Here is a 23,469-nt window from a genome sequence, read left to right on the forward strand (position 1 = left end):
ACTTCTCATCCAGCTCCCTTCTAATGGCCTGGGAAAACAGCAGAAGAAGGACCAAGTACTTGGGCCTCTGCACCCACATGGGAGACCTGGTTGAACTCTCGGCTCCTGGCTTTGGCCTGGTCCAATCCTGGCTGTTGTGGCCATTTGGGAAGTGAATCAGTGGATGGAAGATCCCTCCTCTCCCCCGCCCAATTCTGCCTTTCAAATAAATAAATAAATCTTTAAAAAAAAAAAAAAAGTTACTTTTCCTTCTGAGAGGGAAAATGTATAAAAAGTAAATTTGGGCCGGCGCCGTGGCTCAACAGGCTAATCCTCCGCCTGCGGCGCCAGCACACCGGGTTCTAGTCCCGGTCAGGGCACCGGATTCTGTCCTGGTTGCCCCTCTTCCAGGCCAGCTCTCTGCTGTGGCCCGGGAGTGCAGTGGAGGATGGCCCAAGTGCTTGGGCCCTGCACCCCATGGGAGACCAGGAAAAGCACCTGGCTCCTGCCTTTGGATCAGCGCGGTGCGCCAGCCGCAGTGCACCGGCTGCGGCGGCCATTGGAGGGTGAACCAACGGCAAAGGAAGACCTTTCTCTCTGTCTCTCTCTCACTGTCCACTCTGCCTGTCAAAAATAAATAAATAAATAAATAAATAAATAAATAAAAAATTTAAAAATTTTTAAAAAAAAGTAAATCTGGTATTTACCATCTTTACTTAACTCTACAACCAAGGTACTTTTTTTTTTTTTTTTTTTTTTTTTAGTTTTCTTTTCTTTTTTTTTTTTTTTAACTTTTATTTAATGAATATAAATTTCCAGTGTACAGCTTATGGATTACAATGTCTTCCCCCTCCCATAACTTCCCTCCCACCCGCAACCCTCCCCTCTCCCGCTCCCTCTCCCCTTCCATTTGCATCAAGATTCATTTTCAATTCTCTTTATATACAGAAGATCAATTTAGTATAAAGGTTTCAACAGTTTGCACTCACATAGACACACAAAGTGAAACATACTGTTTGAGTACTAGTTATAGCATCAAATCAAAATGTACAGCACATTAAGGACAGAGATCCCACATGAGGAGCAAGTGCACAGTGGCTCCTGTTGTTGACCCAACAAATTGACACTCTAGTTTATGGCGCCAGTAACCACCCTAGGCTGTCGTCATGAGTTGCCAAGGCTATGGAAGCCTTCCAAGTTTGCCGACTCTGATCATATTTAGACAAGGTCATAAAAGACAGAGTGAGGATAGTAACCAATGATCCTAAGAGTGGCATTAACCAGGTTTGAACAATTATACAGCATTAAGTGGGGAAGAGGACCATCAGTACACACAGGTTGGGAGGAGAGCCATTGGTGGTAGAGTAGAGGTTATGATTACAAAGGAATGAGGCCCAAGTACGCTAGACAGGGTCTAGAACAAAGGACAGAGTCATTATTAGAGGAGCTAAGCAAGGTGCTGTCTAAGCTACCATTAAGTTTTCTGATTGAGAGGCAAATAGAACCTGACAGAAGGGGCTTGATAATAATCTGTTGGGCTTTAGGCCTTGTAAGTTAAGAGGCCCAGACCTATCTATCTCTTCACATGGGGTATATCCTAAGGGAGGTGTGAACCTCCTAGGGGAAGGCACTCTGTTGACTTTCATTACTTGGCTGGCCTGGGAGGAGAGCTGGCCAGGTAAAGGCAGGGGGCATCTCTAACAAGAAATTTACAGTTCTGCCTGCAATGTTGCTGACCCTACTTGACCATCCCCTCAGCTGCAGTGGTCACTTTGGAAGTTGGGCTGAGTGAAGGGCTTTTCAGCTTGGAGCCAATAAGATCTGTGGCTCTGACCTGGGCATCCTTCGACTCCAGGGCAGGTCCATTTCCAGTGATCCAACTCTTCAACCAAGGTACTTATAATACTTCGTATCTAAGGTAATTATGTTGACATTAAATTACATGTTAAAAGCTAAAGGCGAGAGCAGGTCTGGAAAGTGTTGTAGTTTGCGAAAAACATTCATCCAGGAAACATGCTCATATCTCTGAAGATCTATTGGCTGGGTTCTGGCTACAGAGTAGCAAGAGGAAAAAGCCACTCACCTAATTCTGGCTTTCCTATGTGAGATGAATTTTTTATGTCTTTTTCCTGAACAAAATGGGATGAATCCAGGGATCTGAAATGACACCTTTAAAGTGTAAAGCAAAGAAAGAAAAGAAAAAGGCAACAAATTCTAGCCCTGCTTTGAGCCACACTAAAATATAAAAAATTTCCACCTTTTAACCTGGTTGCAGAATAGCATACATGTATCTCACTGACTCTCCATTACTGAGACAGACACTTTTCACCAGAACAAAGAGTAGCAGACATAGATCTCACTGGCTTTCTTTGTTAAGACAGTGAGATGAAGGAAAAAGGGCAGGAGAAACGTGTGATCACCATTCTGAAATTCCAGGATGGGTTATGGTAAAAGGAAAAAAAAAGCTGGGAAAAATAAATCTAAAGCCTTTTAACTTATGAGTATTTCTCTTTGTTTTTCAGCCTACTTGGGGGTCCTTTAACAGTCACTAAACTAGCTGTGCCAATATCAATATATAAAACATGAATAGGAAAAAAAAAAAAGATGACTCACAGCGATAGACCAAGGAAACCAAGCTATAGAAAAGGGAAAACAAGTATGACAGTGAGGAGGTCAATGGACTTGAGGTTCAGGTAAAAGAGGACTGTTAGGGTGCTGCCAACCCTAGTGAGTTTAGAAAGACAGCAGCTGAAGTTGGTATATGAGGTACCTGAAATCAAAATTTAGGAAGTGATAAATATATTGGTAAAAATAAGGTCTAGGATAATTATAAGTTTGGTGGGATGAAGTAGATAGATAAAAAGAAATGATGAGGTCAAGAAATGGAGAAGAGTAATTTAACTTGGGGAGTGCCAATTTCACCCAAAAATGACAACACATAATCATCAGTAGAAAAAATGTTTTTACAACTACACATATGCTCTCATACACAGAGAACTACTGTTGATACTATTAACTGCCCGTATCAATTATAAAACTAATATTAGAAGAACCGAAATTTTTTCTTACTCTTTGAGATGTTTCTGCTGCTGCAGCTGCCATTGCAGCAGCTTTGGCCTTCTCAGCTTCATCATATGTAGGAAGAGAGGTAGCAACACTGTAGGGAGGTGGCACAGGGTAAAACTCATTGTAAACTTCTGTATCTGAAGAAAAGGGATTTTAAAAAGGTAGCCATTAAAAACAGACTATTTAAAATCATTTTATAGCCACTAATATAATTTAATAATTTACAATATGCTACTGGAGACTACTATTGATTGCTATTGCAATCCTGTGTTATAAGCTACACATAACAGATAAATTACTATTACAATTTTATATCCTATTTTAGTCCTATATTCTAAAGAGGAAAGACTGATAAATATCATAACTGATATACTAAACGAGAATTCTAAGAAGATTTGAAAATGAATGCCAGACAAAGGAGATAAAAATCACACAATACATGAGCATCCTCTACACCTTTTTTAGTATGCACCAGGAATTCAATTTACACGTTTTTGTTATCTCAAAATAACAAGCATTTACATAGCTCTAATCATTTCATATACTACTTTTTTTACTTTTATTTTTAATTTTTGACAGGCAGAGTGGACAGTGAGAGAGAGAGACAGAGAGAAAGGTCTTCCTTTGCCATTGGTTCACCTTCCAATGGCCACCGTGGCGGGGACACTGCGACCGGCGCCCCGACTGGGACTAGAACCCGGTGTGCCGGCACCGCAGGCAGAGGATTAGCCTATTGAGCCGCGGCGCTGGCCTCATATACTACTTCTATATTCTTTAATCTTGCAAAAACAATAAGTAGCAGACCCAGGGAGTTTCTTAGTCCAAATATTTTGCTCTGATAACATACATGGGTGATTTTTCCTCACATGTTGATTTTAGCAACTTGAATGGCACCTACTTGAAAGGCACACAGAAAGTCAGGGAGAAATTTTCCATCTACTGTTTCACTCCCCAAAAGTTCACAATGGCCAGAGCTGGGCCAAGATAAAGTTAAGGGTAAGGAATTCCATACAGGTCTCCCACAATGATGGCAGAGGCCCAAGCACTTGGAGCATCATCTGTCTCCCTCCCAGGATCCATTATTAGGAAACTAGAAATAGAAGCAGAATACCTGGGACTTGAACACAAACACAAACACAGACACACACAGACACACACAGACACACACACACACACACTGATACGGGATACAGATGTCCCAAGCAGTGTCTTAAAACACTGTACTACAATGCTTGCCCCAGATCTGCATATTTTAAAAATAAAATCGCATCATTTATTTACAACATAAGTAGTATATATAAAATGATACATGTCAATCAACTAAATACTTATGCTAGTCACTGACATTAAAAAAAAGGTGGATTCTTTTTTTTTTTTTTTTTGACAGGCAGAGTGGATAGTGAGAGAGAGACAGAAAGGTCTTCCTTTTGCCGTTGGTTCACCCTCCAATGGCCGCTGCGGCCGGTGCATCTCGCTGATCCGAAGCCAGGAACCAGGTACTTCTCCTGGTCTCCCATGGGGTACAGGGCCCAAGCACTTGGGCCATCCTCCACTGCCTTCCCGGGCCATAGCAGAGAGCTGGCCTGGAAGAGGGGCAACTGGGATAGAATCCGGCGCCCCAACCGGGACTAGAACCCGGTGTGCCGGCACCGCAAGGCGGAGGATTAGCCTGTTAAACCACGGTGCCGGCAAAAGGTGGATTCTAAAAGTAGAATATACCACAACTTTGGCATCAATTTTTTAATTTCACCCATTACCCACAATGAAAAAATATAACTATTTTTATATTTTCTATACTAGCTTATAATTTTCTCTATCTTTATCAACATTTGTTGCATTTACAACATGACACATTTTACTCTACCAATTATTTTTCCTACTGTATTTTTATGTGTACAGGTTTTTACAAAATTTCTTTAATCCCATCAGTAAGAACAAAGAATCTGATGTCAGGTCATCTTCCATCTAACAAAAGAAATGGCAGTAGCAGTATATAACACTGAATACAAGATGTATCCACCAAAAAACACAAGTGACACAAAGTCTTCAAAAGACTTATTATCAGGATATAAAAACACCATATCCAATCAAGTAAACAGATTTCTTTAGTTCTAAGACCAGAGTAGAAGCAAAATATAAGTGATAACAATGGTCATCAATATTAAGGCATTAACACTAAAATTGTAAATTTTAAAATCCAGAATAGTAGTACCCAAGATGTGTTATTTTATATTAACAAATATATAAATTGTTTTAAAGTTTTAAAAACCAAGTTAGAAAAACAATCCCTACTACTAAGAGATGAAAGTTGGAAAAGAGCACTTTTAAATTTCATTTTTAACTTTATGTATCCTTCTGCCAAAAGATTTCTCAATCAGAGGACTTAGTTGCAGAGCTCCAACTCTAAGTCCTCTTAGAAGGATGTGACCACTAGCCAATCACATAAGCAATATGAAGCTCCACTTTTCCATATAAAAAACTGACCCAGCAAGGCTATTACCCACTATTATGAGACAAAACAGAAGATTACTCAAGAGGACTCTGTAACTAGCCATACAGTGACGCAAGGGCAGATATAATCTCCATAGAAAATTAGTACAGCCCATGCTTAAAATATAACAAAACTTTTTAAGAAATTGAAGAAAAATAATATCAATAGTTTTCCATACAACAGAAACAAAATTCTAGAATTACTCAGTTCTTGTGATTAATTATAGTTACAAATGACCTTTTAGCATAAGGTGTAAAAAGTCAAAAAGAACCAGTATTTGTAGAGACTACAGAATAAATGAATATCTAGGTACCTGGCTCAACTGGTTTTATAGCTGAAATTTATCTAACCTTTAAAAGTGATATGCTTAACCATACTATTTCAGATTATAAAAAAAGAGAAGCTTCTCAATTCATTTTACATTGCTCAATAACCACAAAAACAGTACATAAAGTTATATATCCCATTAATAAAGCTGCAAATAACTGTAAACATTAACAAATCTGAATCCAGAAATGATTAGAGTTTAACAGTTTTACCCAGAATGCAAGCATGGATTAAAGAAATCTAGTACTAACAGTTCATTGTATCAATTATGATTGTATCAATTTTTGAGCTCAGTTACCAAAAATATGACTCATATTGGAGCCATTTATACAAATGAGGAAAACTATAAAAAGAGAAGGTTTGATAGCTGGTGGGGGAAGGAAGTATGCAGCTGCAGGTTGTTCTAAAGTTGTACAAGTTCTTGGAAACTTCTCATCAAGAAGTAGAAACTAATTTCTTTCTTCTTTTTTTAATTTTATTTATTTATTTGACAGATAGAGTTAGACAGTGAGAGAGAGAGACAGAGAGAAAGGTCTTCCTTCCATTGGTTCACTCCACAAATGGCCGCTACAGCCGACGCTGCACCAATCTGAAGCCAGGAGCCAGGTGCTTCTTCCTGGTCTCCCACGCAGGTGCAGGGGCCCAAGCACTCGGGCCATCCTCCACTGCCCTCCTGGGCCACAGCAGAGAGCTGGACTGGAAGAGGAGCAACCAGGACTAGAAACCGGCACCCATATGGGATGCCAGTGCCGCAGGCAGAGGATTAACCTAGTGAGCCACTGCGCCGGCCCCCATTTCTTTCTTCTTGAATAAAGACTAAACTTAGTGACTTACTTTTTTTTAAAATTTAATTTAATTTAATTTTATTATTTGAAAGAGTTACAGAAAGAGAGGGAGAGGTAGAAAAAGAGAGAGAGAAATCTTGCATTCACTCCTCAAATGTCCACAAAAGCCAGGGCTGGACCAGGCTGAAGCCAGGAGCCAGGAGATTCTTTGGGTCTCCCATGCAGGTGCAGGGGCCCAAGCACTTGGGCTATCTTCCACTGCTTTCCCAGGCACATAAGCAGGGAGCTGGATGGGAAGTGGAGCAGCCAGGACTCAAACTATTGCCCATGTGGGATATCGGAGCTTCAGGCAGAGGCTTAATCCGCTATACCACAGCATCAACCCCGGTGACTTACTTCTAACAAACTACTATGGCAAAAGTGATACTAAATGACCTTTAAAGCAACACGGCTTCCATTCAACTTTCTCTAAAAACGTTTGTTCTTAGAACCCAGGTTCTACTGAGTGAAGAAGCACTGGCCACAATAAGAGGCCACTTAGGTGTTCTGGCCAATTTTCCCAGCTGAAGTCCTAGCAGAAACCAACATTAATCACCAAACATGAAAAAGGAAGCCATTGAGGTAACTCCAACCTGAGCCATCAGTAGACACAATCAGATGAGACCCTGGGAGAGAATAGGCCAATACGCTCCCAGAACTATGAAAATTATTAATAATTTCTTTCTTTCTTTTTTTTTTTTTTTTTTGACAGGCAGAGTGGACAGTGAGAGAGAGACAGAGAGAAAGGTCTTCCTTTTGCCGTTGGTTCACCCTCCAATGGCCGCCGTGGTAGGCGCGCTGCAGCCGGCGCACCGCACTGATCCGATGGCAGGAGCCAGGTGCTTATTATCCTGGTCTCCCATGGGGTGCAGGGCCCAAGGACTTGGGCCATCCTCCACTGCACTCCCTGGCCACAGCAGAGAGCTAGCTGGCTGGAAGAGGGGCAACCAGGACAGGATCGATAATTTCTATCTTACTCCATTAAATGTGGGGCTGTCTGTTACACAGCAGTAGCAATGGTTGCCACCAACAAATTGCACTCTTTTTTTAAGATTCATTTTTTTATTTGAGAGAGTTACAGAGAGTGAGAGGGTGAGACAGAAATAAAGAGAGGTCTTTTATCTACTGGTTCACTCTCCCAGGTAGTCACAACAGTCAGGGGTATGCCAGGCAGAAGCCAGGATCCAGGAGCTTCTTCTAGGTCTCCGACATGGGTAGCAGGGGCTCAAGCATTTGAGCCATCTTCCACTGCTTTTCCCAGGCCATTACCAGGGAGATGTATCAGATGTGGTGCAGTTGGGAATTGAACTGGAGCCCATATAAAATGACAGCACTGGGGCCAGTGCTGTGGCATAGCAGGTAAGACCACTATCTGCTATGCCAGCATCCCATATGAGCACTGGTTTGGGACCTGGCTGCTCCACTTCTGATCCAGCTCTCCTCTATGGCCTAGAAAAGCAGTGGAAGATGGCCTAAGTCTTTGAGCCCCGGCACCAGCGTGAGAGTCCCGGAAGAAAAGTCCTGGCTCCTGGCTTCAGCTCAGCCCAGATTCAATCACTGGGCCCATTTGGGGAGTGAACCAGTGGATGGAAGATCTCTTTCTCTGCCTCTGCCTCTCTGTAACTCTGCCTTTCAAATAAATAATCAACCTTTAAAAACAAAAAAATAAATAAATAAATAAAAATAAAAATAAAATAAAAAGATGCCAGCACTGCAGGAGGCGGCCTTACCTGGTTTGCCACAACACTGGCCACATTTTAACTCTTAAAAACAATATCTTTCTTTACTCAGGTGCAGAAATCATCAGAAAAAGTACTTATCAAACTGTTTTTTTTTTAATATGGGGAGCAAATTCATTATACTACATTCTGCAAACTTGTAAAATACTGAAGAAAATTGAGTGCAGAATAAATTTCAACAAGCATGAAATCCGCTGTGAAATCTTATAGCCAGATACATTAAATTAAAGGAAATCAATATAAAAACTGCATAAAACAGTACTGAACAAATATAACATACAAATAAAAGGATGCATTTAATTTTGTTATTTTATTTTTAAAATTTTTGATTAACACATAACACTTTTATACTTTATATACAGGGTGGTATTTTAACATATATACACAGTATAAACCCGGCAACTAACATTTTCATTTCCTTACGTTTTCTCTGCATTTGGATCCTACCTGCTTCTCTCTCCTAGGACTTCATACCAGTACATAATACATTACTGTAAACTACAGTCACCCCACTATGCTATGGAACCCTAGAACTTGTTACTTTTATCTGTGTTTAGCACCTGTCATACAACCTTCTTCTATCCATCACATGGAAGAACACTTCTATGAAGATAAATGCAGAAACTGCACTTAAAAAAAGTAAATGAGTCTGGTGGAAGAAGTATTGGTTCCTCTAACACATCTCAAACACAAAAATGGTAGCCAGAAAAAGTTGGCATAATTCTGAGAGAACTGCCTAACAGTAAGAGAGTAATGAAGAAGAAAGATGAAATATTCTAGCAAAAAATTTTTACATTAAGATATATTTCAACAACTTTTTAAAAATAAATGTTTCATAATAAGTACATAAAATATTTAAAGAAGTTACTATGAGTATATTTAGAAGTTACTGGGCTACTTAGAGAAGTTATGGTAGTATACAACATTATACCATAATGTAAATTAAACAGTATACAAAACCATAAGAATGTACAAAAATCATCATAATGACTAACTTATTATTAGGGAAGTATAAATTGTGGCCAGAAAAACAGATGAGATTAATCTTTTAGAATAACCTGAACAGATCAGATGAACAGTAGGAAGCAAAAATTATTGCCCTGTATTCAAGATTTATTACCATATGAATGAGCTAACACTATGTATACCCTTCACCTCTAGTCACATGTTCTCATCACATTCCCACCTACACTCATTATCAGTGACACCTTGTTTTACGACTACATAAATACTATACATATATATGTACATATGTATACTGGTGTCTGTAAATATATATGTATATGTATGTGTGTGCACATGTTTAGAAGCTCATTAATAAACCTGATAATTACAATATGCTAGAATCCTCTCCCCAAAACAATAATTAAAAACATTACTAGCTGTTTCATACCTGAAGTTGTAGGTACTTCCACAGTAATACTACTGTAAGGTGGAGGAGAAGAATCAGTTTCAGGTGCTGGTGCTGAAGGAGCTGTCTGCATGATCTGTGCTGTTGGGTGTGAAGTGGATGGCTGTTCTATAGCAGATGGTTCTGAATTATCTTCTTCATTGTGAAGCTGAAAGAAGAAAACAATGCAATGCTACTTATTTTTTTATTAAAATTAACTTTTAAAGAAAATTGTAGGCAAATGACCACTTTTTGGCCAAAAACAAAGTAAAATAGGACTTAAAAATCAAACATTAAAAAGTTAAGAATTTTGATAGTTTCTTTACAAGTAAAGATGAAGTTCAAAATTAAGAATTTATAAAAAAAAATTGTGATTTAAATAGATTCAAATTTATGCAACCCTACAATAGATATTAAGTATCTCCCATATCAGTAACTACACATACTGCATAGAAAAGCAAAAATTCTCTTTTTGAAAGATTTATTTATTTATTTCAAAGTCAGAGTTACAGAGAGAAGGAGAGACAAAGAGATCTTCCATCCACTGGTTCACTCCCCAGATGGCCGTAGGAGCTAGGGCTTAGCCATGCCAAAGCCAGGGTTCAGGAGCTTCACTTAGGTCTCCCACATGGGTAGGAGGGGCCCAAACCCTTGCAACATCTTTTGCTGCTTTTCTCAGGCCATTAGCAGGGAGCTGGATTGAAAGTAGAGCAGCCAGGACCCAAACCTATGCTCATAGGAGATGCTGGCATCCCAGCAACGACTTAACCCACTATGCATTAATGGTGGCCTGCTCCACTATGAGGACTTTGTTCTTAGTTGTTGTGGTATTTGACAAGTTACTTTAAGTCTCTTCTACCTGATGATAAAAAACAGAATGTCAGATTTGTTGTGAGCATTAAATGAGTTAAATGGTAACAAATTTCAATATATAGCTAGCACTTAACGGAGATCAATATAAATTCAGTGTGATGAGCAACATTTTCTAGAATTCGAAATACATATTGACTCATTTGGCTTTGTAATTTATTTTTTGGTTCATGGAAAAATCTATACAGTAAGTCACATTTTAAAATGTTTATACATTGTTATTTCATTTCATTAATTTTTTCCATTTCTAGTTATACTAGAAGAAAGTGTACTAGAGATGGTATTGTGGCTATGTTTTAAGAAGTTTTGTTTTTCTGGGGCCAAGGACTTGGGCCCTACCAACCACGCAGGAGACCTGGATGGAGTTCTAGACTCTCGGCTTCAGCCTGGCCCAGCTCTGGCCATTGTGGCCATTTGGGGAATGAATCCAGCAGATGGAAAATCTCTCTCTGTCACTCCCTTTCTCTTCTGTAACTCGGACTTTCATAAATAAATATTTAAAAATATACAAATAAATGAATAAATCTAAGTAATGGAATCTAGCATAACTCACATGGAGAAGGCATTTAATATGGACGAGTTTCCCCTTTCTTCCCTTTTATTTAGTATATTTATCTCATGAACTCAAAACAGAAATAATGTTGTACCCTCTATCAGTCCAATAAGTGGTCAATTACTTATCTATAGAAAATAAAAATTATATATGCAAAGCCAAATATGAGGTCAATTTACTATATTACATTGCTGTTTGCATGTTTTAGTAAATGATCACACTAACATTTTTGTGAGTTAATAAATATATTACAGCATGTAACTATCATAAACATATGTAAAATAATTTCCAGATTGACAAAAACAACTCTTCCCAGACATTACAACATCAAAGTTTAGATTTAAAAAAAATCAATTCACAGATATTGGATTCTAAGGCCAAAAAATCAAAACGTGAACATTGTGTGGGCCTTTATATGTACTTAGAGCACTTTTCCAGGAAGACACTAAGTGATTACCCTCTTGTCTAGTAAGAGTTTGTACCCATATTACAAAACATCTCCTATGCTTTCTCATTGGATGGTACTCAGAGAGAGTTCTCATTTAGTGTTCTTTAACTGATTACACTTCAAAGAACAAAAATGTAGATGAGCAAGGTAAAACTAAAGTACAGATACATCCTTGGCAATATCAACTAAACAACTAATAATGAAGGTATCAAAGAAGAGAAAACCACTTTTCCATATCTTTTACTAAAAATGCAAATATAGATAAAATGAACGTTACTAAAGAAAAAAAAAATCTTATGACTAAGCAGCTCTCCTTCAGTTTCTCACATGAAACATTCCTTAACACATCAACTATTTGTGCTCATCACAAAGACCAACTCATTTTTTTTTAAAGGCAGAAATAGAGAGATCTTCCATCTCCCAGTTCACTCCACAAACGGCTGCAATGGCCAGAGCTGGGCCAATCCGAAGCCAGGATCCAGGAGCCTCCTCTGGCTCTCCCACAAGGGTACAGGGGCTCAAGCACTTGGGCCATCTTCTACTGCTTTCCCAGGCCACAGCACAGAGTTCGAATGGATGTGTAGCCGCCATATGGGATGCCAGCACTGCAGGTGGTGGCTTTATTCACTATGCCACAGAGCCAGCCCCACCAATTCATTTTTAAAATGTGTTAACATTTACTCAATCACCATAATGAAAAGCATAACTACAGAGATTTTTAACTTAAGATTTCCATAGTAAAACTTAGTTTGTAAAACATAGGACAAAACATTCTTATTTATCTCCCTACCTAACACCTGCAATTTTATTTTTACAAGATTATATTATACAGGGAACATTTGCAATGCCTCAACAGTAAAATTTAGTAACTTGGTCAACAACCCCTACTCACTGAAGCATGTTAACTTCCAATTTACTTTAAATGCAACAGTGTCATTTTGAGATCTTCAAAAGCAGTGAGATTGCCTCTATAAATTAACCTACTTTGATTGATTTTTAAATAAACTCGAGACTGGTGCTGTCACATAAAGGGTAAAGCCACCTTCTGTAGTGCCAGCTTTCCATATAAGTACCGGTTCAAGTCCTGGCTGCTCCACTTCAAATCCAACTCTCTCCTATGGCCTGGCAAAGCAGCAGAAGATGGCCTAAGTCCTTGGCCCCTGCACCCATGTGGAAGACCCAGAAGAAGCTCCTGGCTCTTGGCTTCAGATCGGCATAGCTCCAGCCATTGCTGCCAATTGGGAGTAAACCAGCAGACGGAAGACCTCTCTCTCTCTGCCTTGCCTTTTCTCTCTTTGTAACTATGACTTTCAAGTAAATAAATAAATATTTTAAAATAAAATAAAAATGAATAAACTCCTATGATTCCAAGAGGGCAGAATAGGGAAGGAGCTTTCTGCTGTAGTCTAGAGGAAGATGGTTTAAAAAAAAAAAAGTGGGAAGTGCAATCTCAGGGAAGAGTTAGAAAAAAATGCAGTGGAAACTCCATGCAAATTAGAGGGACACTGTGGATCTCTGTGCAGGGTGTGGACATGCACAGCTCAGTAGCCCAGCAGCCGAGTGTGTCAGCACCAGCTTTGGAAAATGAGGTGAGACCAGACTGCAGCAGCCCAAGCCACTGGCAATAAAGCTGCAGGAAGAGCCTGGCGTGAGTCCAGCTTGGAGCCCTGTGTGGGACAGTGTACCTGCCAACTTGGAGGGGGAAGCAGGGGGGAAGGGAGGGAGCACATTTCTCTCTCCCTGACCAACAAGCACTGACATCCTGTAACTAGCTGAGAGCAAGCAGGTGCCATTTTGGACAAACATAACAGCAGCGCCAGCTTGTGTCCACGCCTAGCAACCAGCCAAAAGGAGATGCCTAAGTCTGACTAGCAGAATTGACAGGGGGCTGGGTGCTCCTGACTTTAGGAGCCTTTGTGTGCTGGGACTGTAAAACCAGTGTGGCTGCCTTGGAGGGCACACGGTGTGGCTGGGTCTTTTGGCAGTCACTGTGGGAAAGATAAAAAGAGATAAAAGAGATCAGTTTATACAGAGATAAAAGCCATCACGGGGGGGGGGGGGGGGGATCCAACAAGCATCTCTACAAATGCATAAAAATAAACACAGAAATTCGAGAAACAAGCATAATGAAGACAACAGTTTGACACCCCCAAGGGAACACAACCACACTTCAATATCAGAATGTGAAGATGAGGAGATTGAAGAAATGTCGAAAACAGAATTCAAAAATTGACAGTAGGATTACTTAGAAGTAATCAGAAGCACACCCACAAACTAGAAAAATCCATACATGATATGAATGAAAAATTTTCCCATGAAACTGAGATTTTAAAGAGAAATTAAAATGAAATATTAGAAATGAAGAATTCAATAGATAAAATAAAAATGTGGTGGAAAGCCTTAACAATAGACTCTGTGAGGCAGGAGAAAAAGATATCTGAGTTAGAAGACAACTCTGAAAATTTTACAGTCAAACCAAAAAAAAAAAAAAAGAAGAAGAAGAAATTAGAAAACCAAAAAGCAGGGTTGGAGGAGATCTATGGGATACTATCAAATAACCCAACATACAGATCTTAGGAGTTTCTGAAGGTGTGGAAAGATAGAGTGGATTAGAAGGCCTTTTTAGTGAAATAATTACAGAAAATTTCCATTATTTTGGAGAAAGAAAGGGACATCCAACTACAGGAAGCACACAGAACTCCTAACAGACACGACCAGAAAAAATTTTCACCACAACATCTCTAGAGTAAAACATAAAAAAAAGATTTTATAATGTGTACAAATGAAACACCAGATTACTTTTAGAGGATCTCAAACTGGACTCACAGGGGACTTCTCATCAGAAACCCTACAGGCTAGAAGAGAATGGCAAGTCTTAACAGAAAAAAAAACTGCCAACCCAGAATACCGTACCCTGCAAAGCTCTCATTTATGAATGAAACGACATGATTCTATATATAGGGGATTCAAAAGACTCCATTAAGAGGCTACTGAAAGTCATAAGAGTTTGGTAAAGTGGCAGGATGCAAAATCAACACAAAAAATCAACAGTCTTTGTATACACAGAAAATGTAAGAGTTGAGAAAGAACTTCTAAGATCAATTCCATTCACAATAGCTACAAAAAAAAATCAAATAACTTGTAATAAATTTAACCAAGGATGTCAAAGATCTCTACGATGAGAATTACAAAACATTAAAGAAAGAAATAGAAGACGACATAAAATAATGGAAAAATCTTCAATGTTCATGGATTGGAAGAATCAATATCATCAAAATGTCCATACTACCAAGAGCAATTACAGATTCACTGTGATCTCAATTAAAATACCAAAGACAAGATCTTCTTAGATACAGAAAAAACAATGCTGAAATTCATATAGAAACACAGGAGATCTTGAATAGCTAAAGCAATCCTTTATTATTTTTAAAGATTATTTATTTAGGGGCCGGTGCCGTGGCTCAATAGGCTAATCCTCCACCTTGCGGCGCCGGCACACCGGGTTCTAGTCCCAGTCGGGCTGCCGGATTCTATCCTGGTTGCTCCTCTTCCAGTCCAGCTCTCTGCTATGGCCCGGGAGTGCAATGGAGGATGGCCCAAGTGCTTGGGCCCTGCACCCCATGGGAGACCAGGAGAAGCACCTGGCTCCTGCCTTCGGATCAGCGCAGTGTGCCGGCCGCAGCACGTCGGCCGAGGCGGCCATTGGAGGGTAAACCAACGGCAAAGGAAGACCTTTCTCTCTCTCTCTCTCTCTCTCACTGTCCACTCTGCCTGTCAAAAAAAAAAAATTATTTATTATTTATTTCTTTGAAAGGCAGATACAGAGAGGCAGAAGCAGAGAGAGAAAGTGAGAGAGAGAGAGAGAGAGAATGAATGAATGAATGAATGAGTGGGAGAGGGAGAGAAAGAGGTCTTCTGCTGGTTCAGTCCCCAAACAACCACAAAGGCCAGAGCAGGGCTGACCTGAATCCAGGAGCTTTTTCTTGATGTCCCTGTGGGTGCAGAGTCCCAAGGATGTGGGCCATCTTCCACTGCTTTCCCAGGTCATTACAGAGAAATGGATAGGAAGTGGGGCAGCTGGGACTCAAACTAGCACCCTTGTGGGATGCTGGCACTATAGGCAGTGGCTTTACATGCTATACCACAGCACTGAGCCGCTAAAGCAATCTTAAAGAACAAAATCAAAGCCAGAGGCATCATAACACAAGATTTCAAGACATGCTGCAGGGTAGTTAGAATCAATACAGCCTGTACTAGCACAAAAATAGACACATAGGCCAATGGAACAGAAACAGGAATAGGCACTCCAGAAATCAATCCACACATTTACCACCAACTTATCTTTGACAAAAGAGCTAAAATCAATCCCTGGAGCAACGACAATCTCTTCAACAAATGGTGCTAGAAAAACTGAATCTCCCATGCAGAAGTACGAAGATACCAACCATACACCTAACACAAACATCCACTCAAAATGAATAAAAGACCTACATCTACAATCTGATACCAAATCTGATACCATCAAATTATTAGAGAACATTGGGGAAACCCTTCAAGACACTGGCATAGGCAGAGTTCTTATACAAGACCCCAAAGGCACAGGCAATCAAAGCCAAAAGTAACAAATGGGATTACATCAAACTGAAAAGCCTCTGTATTCAAAAGAAACATTCAGCAAAGTGAAGAGACAACTGACAGAATAGAGAAATTATATGCAAATTATGCAACTGATAAAGGATTAATATCCAGGATCTATAAAGAGCTCAAGAGATTCATCAACAAAACAAACAACGTGGTTAAGATATGGGCAAAGGACTTAAACAGGCAGTTTTCAAAAGAGGAAATCCAAATGGCCTACAGACACATGAAAAAAATGCTTCAAATCACTAGCCATCATTTTAGAATGACTCATACAGAAATGAATAAACAACATATGCTGGTGAAGATGTGGGGAAAAAGGTACCCTAATCCACTCTTGGTAGGAATGCAAACGGGTATAGCCACTATAAGACAGTATGGAAATACCTCAGAAATCTGAATATAGACCTACCATATGATCCAGCCATCCCACTGCTGGGAATTTATCCAAGGGAAATGAAATCTGCAGCATATGAAATGGACGCAACTGGAAAACATTATACTTAGTGAAATACGCCAGTCCCAAAAGGACAAATACCATGCTCTTCCTGATCTGTGGTAACTAACAGAGTGCCTAAAAGGTAATCTATAGAAGTGAAATTGACACTTTTGAGATGTCATGACTTTGAATAGCCCTTGTCTCAATTGTTGAGGAACAGTTTTTTTTCCATACTATTTGTTGAACTCTTTACTTAGTATAGAGTTAATCTTAGGTATATAAAGTTAATTGAAAATACATCTTAGTTGGCCGGCGCCGCGGCTCAATAGGCTAATCATCAGCCTGCAGCGCCGGCACCCCAGGTTCTAATCCCGGTTGGGGCGCCGGATTCTGTCCCAGTTGCTCCTCTTCCAGTCCAGCTCTCTGTTGTGGCCCGGGAAGGCAGTGGAGGATGGCCCAAGTGCTTGGGCCCTGCACCCGCATGGGAGACCAGGAGAAGCACCTGGCTCCTGGCTTTGGATCAGTGTGGTGCACCGGCCGCAGCGCGCCAGCCACAGCGGCCATTGGGGGCTGAACCAACAGAAAAGGAAGACCTTTCTCTCTGTCTCTCTCTCACTGTCCACTCTGTCAAAAAAAAAAAAAAAAAAGAAAAGAAAAGAAAATAGATCTTAGTAAAAAGAATGGGAACAGGAGAGGGAAGAGTAAAAAGGGCGGGAGTGAGGGTGGAAGGGAGGTAGGGTGGGAAGAATCACTATGTTCCTAAAGTTGTATTTATGAAATGCATGGAGTTTGTATACCTTAAATAAAATGTTTCCGGAGAAAAATAAATAAGTAAACTCATATAAGGATTTAAATCAAATTACATATTTACCAATGAGACAATGCCATTTGAGAATAATTTTCCTTAATCATGCTGCCTAATAACTTCATTTTATACTCATCAATAATAAGAATTACATAAACAGAAAAAAAGTAAAGGAGAGAAGGGACCTACTACTTGTATACAATGATGAACCAGACTCCACTGCATACACATTTCAACTTTTTTTTTTAAAGATTTATTTTATTTATTTGAAAGAGTTACAGAGAGAGGTAGAGACAGAGAGAGAGGTCTTCCAATCGATGGTTCACTCCCCAGATGGCTGTAAATGGCCGGAGCTGTGCCGATCCAAAGCCAGGAGCCAGGAGCCAGGAGCTTCTTCAGGTCTCCAACACGGGTGCAGGAGCCCAAGGACTTGGGCCATCTTCTACTGCTTTCCCAGGCCATAGCAGAGAGGTGGATCGGGAGAGGAGCAGCCAGGACTAGAACCAGTGCCCATATGGGATGCCGGTGCTTAAAGCCAGGGCATTAACCCACTGTGCTGTCATTCCAGATCTTCCTACTTATGAGCCTCCTGAATAAATGTCAGAACACAGAACATGAAAATGAAAATGGCTTTAACATACTGACCACAGTAGCAAAAAGTTGCATACTGAATGTGCCATGATTTTTTTTTTTTTTGCTTGAGAAAAAAAATGACAAAAAGACTGCCTTAAGGCCAGCGCCCTGGCTCACCTAGCTAATCCTCCACCTGCAGTGCCGCACCCCGGGTTCTAGTCCCGGTTGGGGCGCCGGATTCTGTCCCGGTTGCTCCTCTCTGTCTAGCTCTCTGCTGTGGCCTGGGAAGGCAGTGGAGAATGGCCTAAGTGCTTGGGCCCTGTACTTGCATGGGAGACTAGGAGGAAGCACCTGGCACCTGGCTTCAGAACAGCACAGCGCGCTGGCCGTGGTGGCCATCTGGGGGGTGAACCAACAGAAAAAGGAAGTCCTTTCTCTGTGTCTGTCTCTCTCTCACTGTCTAACTCTGTCAAAAAAAAAAAAAAAAAAAAAAAAAAAGACTGTCTTAAAAGTATCTGTAGCTGATCTTAAAAAAAAAAAAAAAGATTCATTTATTTGAAAGGCAGAGTTACAGACAGGGAGAAACAGAGAATCATTCATTGGTTCATTCCCCATATGGCCACAATAGCTGGAGCTGGGTCAGGCTGCAGGCAGGAGCCAGCAACTCAATCTGGGTCTCCCATGCAGGTGGCAGAGCACAAGCATTTGGGCTATCTCCCACTGCCCTCCCATGCTCATCTGTAGCTAGTTTTTATAATATATACTGAATGTTTTTTACTAATAAGAAAACTATAAGAATTATGATTAACTCTAGTTGGAAGGCCAGAATTCTAGTTATAAACTATTGTTTCTTTTACTTTAATTGGCGAGTCTCCTATAACACAGCTCTCCTTTCTATCTTAAGGTGAGGAAACATTAATTTAGAAACCGGAAGCTTCACTTTGAGAAGCCAGAGACCTTACTGAATGTTTTCCAAAAGTGACAAGATGAGAATTTATGGATGCGCTATCGTGTGTTCCTCAGCAAGCGATACCCTGGAGTCAGAGCCTGATGGGCTGGCCAATGCTTTGGCCTTCTTTTTCATCTATCTTCTCATTTCTTCCTGCTTTATTCTGGACAAAGGTTGGAATTATAAAAGAACTGCAAGATTTTGCTCAAGAAAAAAAATTATTTTAAATTGTAGAAGAAAAAGCTATCTAAAGAGTTGATACATTTTGGGGCCAGCACTGTGGCACAGTAGGTTAATGCCCTGGCCTGAAGCACCGGCCCCCCATATGAGCACCAGTTCGAGTCCCAGCTGCTCCACTTCCCATCCAGCTCTCTGCTATGGCCTGAGAAAACAGTAAAAGATGGCCCAAGTCCTTGAGATCCTGCACCCATGTAGGAGACCCGGAAGGAGCTCCTGGCTCCTGGCTTTGGATTGGTGCAGCTCCATCAGCTCTGGCCGTTGCAGCCAACTGGGGAATGAACCATCGGATGGAAGACCTCTCTCTCTCTCTCTCTCTCTCTCTCTGCCTCTCCTCTCTCTGTGTTACTCTTTCAAATAAATAAATAAATCTTTAAAAAAAAGAGTTGATACATTTTATATGCTACTACATTATGACAAACACATTTAGCATCAGAGGGCAGAATTGAAAATAAGAGTAAATAGTTGCAATGAGATAAATTTTAACACAATAAAACCTTTTTATTTTTAGAGCTACTGATAGCATTTGCCTCTCTGTGAGGCAACAAATACTTTCAAGCAGAATTTGGGTGATGATCTGGCAGGGCTGACAGCTTACTTGATAGCTGATGTTCTAGGGTCTCATCCAATTTGGCATTGTTCCCACTCTTTTAGTTCTCGAAAATGTTACCATCTGATAAATTATATGGTCAATCTATTATGATGGATTCCTACCTTCAAGAGGGTTTTAGAGCAGCAGAAGAAGGGTCCTCCTAACTTTAAAATGCTAAAATGCCAATAAAAGCCTACAGTCTCCTCTATTATTTTCTATCACCCTACATAACACCCGATTCAGAGAACAGATTAAGGTTGCAATAAAATCAGACAACAGAGTCAAGCTACTCATCTGAGTCACCTAAGAAAAAAGTGAGCCACCTCATCTGTGCTCCTAGGGATTGGGTAACATCAGCACTACGAGATCTCCATAGACAGTCCAATTGTTTTACAACAACAGCTCAGAAGAAAGGATCCCAGTATACACTGCTGCTCGGTAAATGGAGCTACATATTTTGCCAATAAAGTTGAATTACAGCAGTTTTTCTTCATATATAAACCTCATTAAGCAAATTAACAGAATTTTCTTAAATTTAGGTTTCTTTTCCATATATATTTCCTACTAAATCTTTACTGTCTTAAGATACTCTTCTGCTTATGCTGGTATATAACAAAGCAAAACTGTGAACAATTAGGAAGTAAATTAATAAGCAGATGAATATTAATGAAAAAAAAAAAAACAGTAAGTCAGCAACACACACCTAAATTTCAGCTTCAGGTTTTGAATGCACACTGAAGTTTGCTATGGTTTTACATTTCATAATGTAACGCACGCATATTTTCTGCTAATAAAATCATTTCTTATTAACATGACAGAACATAACGGCATTTGTTGCTGTTCCACAAATTCCAGATGCTCCATCATCTGAAGTATGCACAACAACTCTATAAAACGAAGTTTAACCCCCTACTTTGGGGGCATTGTGGTGCAGCAGATTAAGCCCCAGCTTGTGAAACTGGTATCCCATATCAGAATGCTAGTTCAGGGTCCAGCTGCTCCACTTCCACTTCAACTTCCTAATAAAGAACCTGGGAAGGCAGCAGAAGATGGCCCAAGTGCTTGGGCCCCTGCCACCTATAACGACAACCAGGATGGAGCTCCTGGCTCCTGGCTTCAGTTTGGCCCACTTCTGACTTTTGTGGTCATTTATGAGTTAACCAGTCAATGGAAGTGCTCTTGTGCACTCTACCCCTCTTCTCCCTGTCACTCTGCCTTTCAAGTAAAATAAAAAAGAAATCTTTAAAAAACAAAAACAGGCCGGCGCCGTGGCTCAACAGGCTAATCCTCCGCCTCGCGGCGCCGGCACACCGGGTTCTAATCCCGGTCGGGGCACCGATCCTGTCCCGGTTGCCCCTCTTCCAGGCCAGCTCTCTGCTGTGGCCAGGGAGTGCAGTGGAGGATGGCCCAAGTGTTTGGGCTCTGCACCCCATGGGAGACCAGGATAAGCACCTGGCTCCTGCCATCGGAACAGCGCGGTGCGCCGGCTGCAGCGCGCTACCGCGGCGGCCATTAGAGGGTGAACCAACGGCAAAGGAAGACCTTTCTCTCTGTCTCCCTCTCTCTCTCACTGTCCACTCTACCTGTCAAAAAAAAATAAAAATAAAAAAAATAAAAAATAAAATAAAAAAATAAAAACAAAAACAAAACCAAATGTGAGGGCAGATGTTTGGTGCAACAGTCAAAAAGCTGCTTAGGAAGCTGCCATACCATATTGGAATGCATGGGTTCAAGCTGCAGCTTTGCTTCTGATCCAGCTTCCTGCCTATGTTAATGTGCACCCTGGGAGACAGTGCCTCTGACACCTTTGCAGCAGACCTGAATTAAGGAACATGCACATTGTGGTCTTCCGATTTCACTTTCCACGAACCTTTTGAATTACGCTCATATGTATTAGATATAACATATTTTAAGTTTACTTTTAAAAGATGACAGTTTTCAAAGTCTGGCCACTAACTTGGGTTTGTATTTTTCCATAGTAAAATATGCTGATTTCATCAGTGCAAGCAGCTTTTCTGAGATACAGTGACTATGCTATGGTCTTAAGCAACTGAGTAGACATGCAGATTATCTTCCCAAAGTCCTTTTCATCTCTCTTTCATTATAAATCTGCAGTAATGTGGATGGGAATTAACCAGCCCACTCCAGGGCTTGGCGCTATGGACATCAATCAGGATCATCCCATGAAATAGCAACTGACTCCCAAAGTGGTCATCTCCTGGGCAGGAAAAAGTAGGCAATAAGATATGATCCAGCCGGCTGCAGCGTGCCAGCCGCGGTGGCCATTGGAGGGTGACCCAACAGCAAAAGGAAAACTTTTCTCTCTGTCTCTCTCTCTCACTGTCCACTCTTGTCAAAAAAAGAAAAAGAAAGAAAAAAGAAAAAAAAAAAAGATATGATCCAATCAGAGGATTTCCAAAACTGTAGGGGATAGATGGCAAAGAACTGATGACAAAAAAGGAGGAAGAATAGAAGAGTCATGTGTTGTGTCCCTGCCCTACTTTTTCCTCAACTAACAGAGCTGACTATATTTCTTTTTTTTTTTTTAAGATTTTATTTATTTGAAAGGTAGAATTACAGACAGTGAGAGGGAGAGACAGAGAAAAAGGTTTTCTTTCTGCTGGTTCACTCCCCAAATGGCCACAACAGCTGGAGCTACACTGATCCGAAGCCAGAAGCCAGGTGCTTCCTCCCGGTCTCCCATGTGGGTGCAGGAGCCCAGGCACCCTGGCCCTCTACTGCCTTTACAGGCCACAGGAGAGAGCTGGATTGGAAGAAGAGCAGCCAGGACTAAAACCGGCACCCATAAGGGATGCCAGCACTGCAGGCGGAGGATTAACCTACTGCTCCACAGTGCCAGCCCCAGAGATGACTATATTTCAAATTATGTTTTACTAGAAATGACAATATAGAGCTATTGTACCTTTTATGATTTCCCTCAAGTGGACTGGTGATCATAATTCAGAAAACTAGATAGAGAAGCTGTTTCAATGCATTTCTTTAAAAGCAGAATAAATTTTAAATGATAATATTTGTTTATAAAACTACTTCAATCACACCTTTTCCAGGCTCTGATTTTTACAGGCTAACATACAGGTATTCCATACAACAAGGTGCTGTTAGAACAGTGGCAGTCGGCGCCGTGGCTCAATTGGCTAATCCTCCACCTTGTGGTGCCAGCACACCAGGTTCTAGTCCTGGTTGGGGCGCCGGATTCTGTCCCAGTTGCCCCTCTTCCAGGCCAGCTCTCTGCTATGGCCCGGGAGTGCAGTGGAGGATGGCCCAAGTGCTTGGGCCCTGCACCCCATGGGAGACCAGGAGAAGCACCTGGTTCCTGGCTTCGGATCAGCGCGGTGCGCCGGCTGCAGCGCGCCAGCCCCGGCGGCCATTGAAGAGTGAACCAAAGGAAGACCTTTCGCTCTGTCTCTCTCTCTCTCACTGTCCACTCTGCATGTCAAAAAATAAATAAAATAAAAAACAGTGGCAATTTGTAATAAAAGGTTTTATTCCTCCTGCTTCCTTAATCAAATTAAATAACAATATTTAGAT

At 40.7% G+C, this 23,469-nt stretch overlaps 1 protein-coding gene across 1 annotated transcript in view; it reads right to left on the reverse strand.

The window, feature by feature from the left end:
- NDFIP2 (Nedd4 family interacting protein 2) overlaps positions 1 to 23,469 on the reverse strand; it is a 91,725-nt gene that overhangs the window by 34,826 nt on the left and 33,430 nt on the right. Inside the window, exons 2-3 of the mRNA XM_062194040.1 lie at positions 9,820 to 9,985; positions 3,049 to 3,182 (exon numbers count right to left, since the gene is read on the reverse strand). Coding sequence (XP_062050024.1) covers positions 3,049 to 3,182; positions 9,820 to 9,985 — 300 coding nt within the window. The remainder of the gene's footprint in view (positions 1 to 3,048; positions 3,183 to 9,819; positions 9,986 to 23,469) is intronic.

This window comes from Lepus europaeus, chromosome 6 (assembly GCF_033115175.1).
Source record: "Lepus europaeus isolate LE1 chromosome 6, mLepTim1.pri, whole genome shotgun sequence".
Classification (NCBI taxonomy): domain Eukaryota; kingdom Metazoa; phylum Chordata; class Mammalia; order Lagomorpha; family Leporidae; genus Lepus; species Lepus europaeus.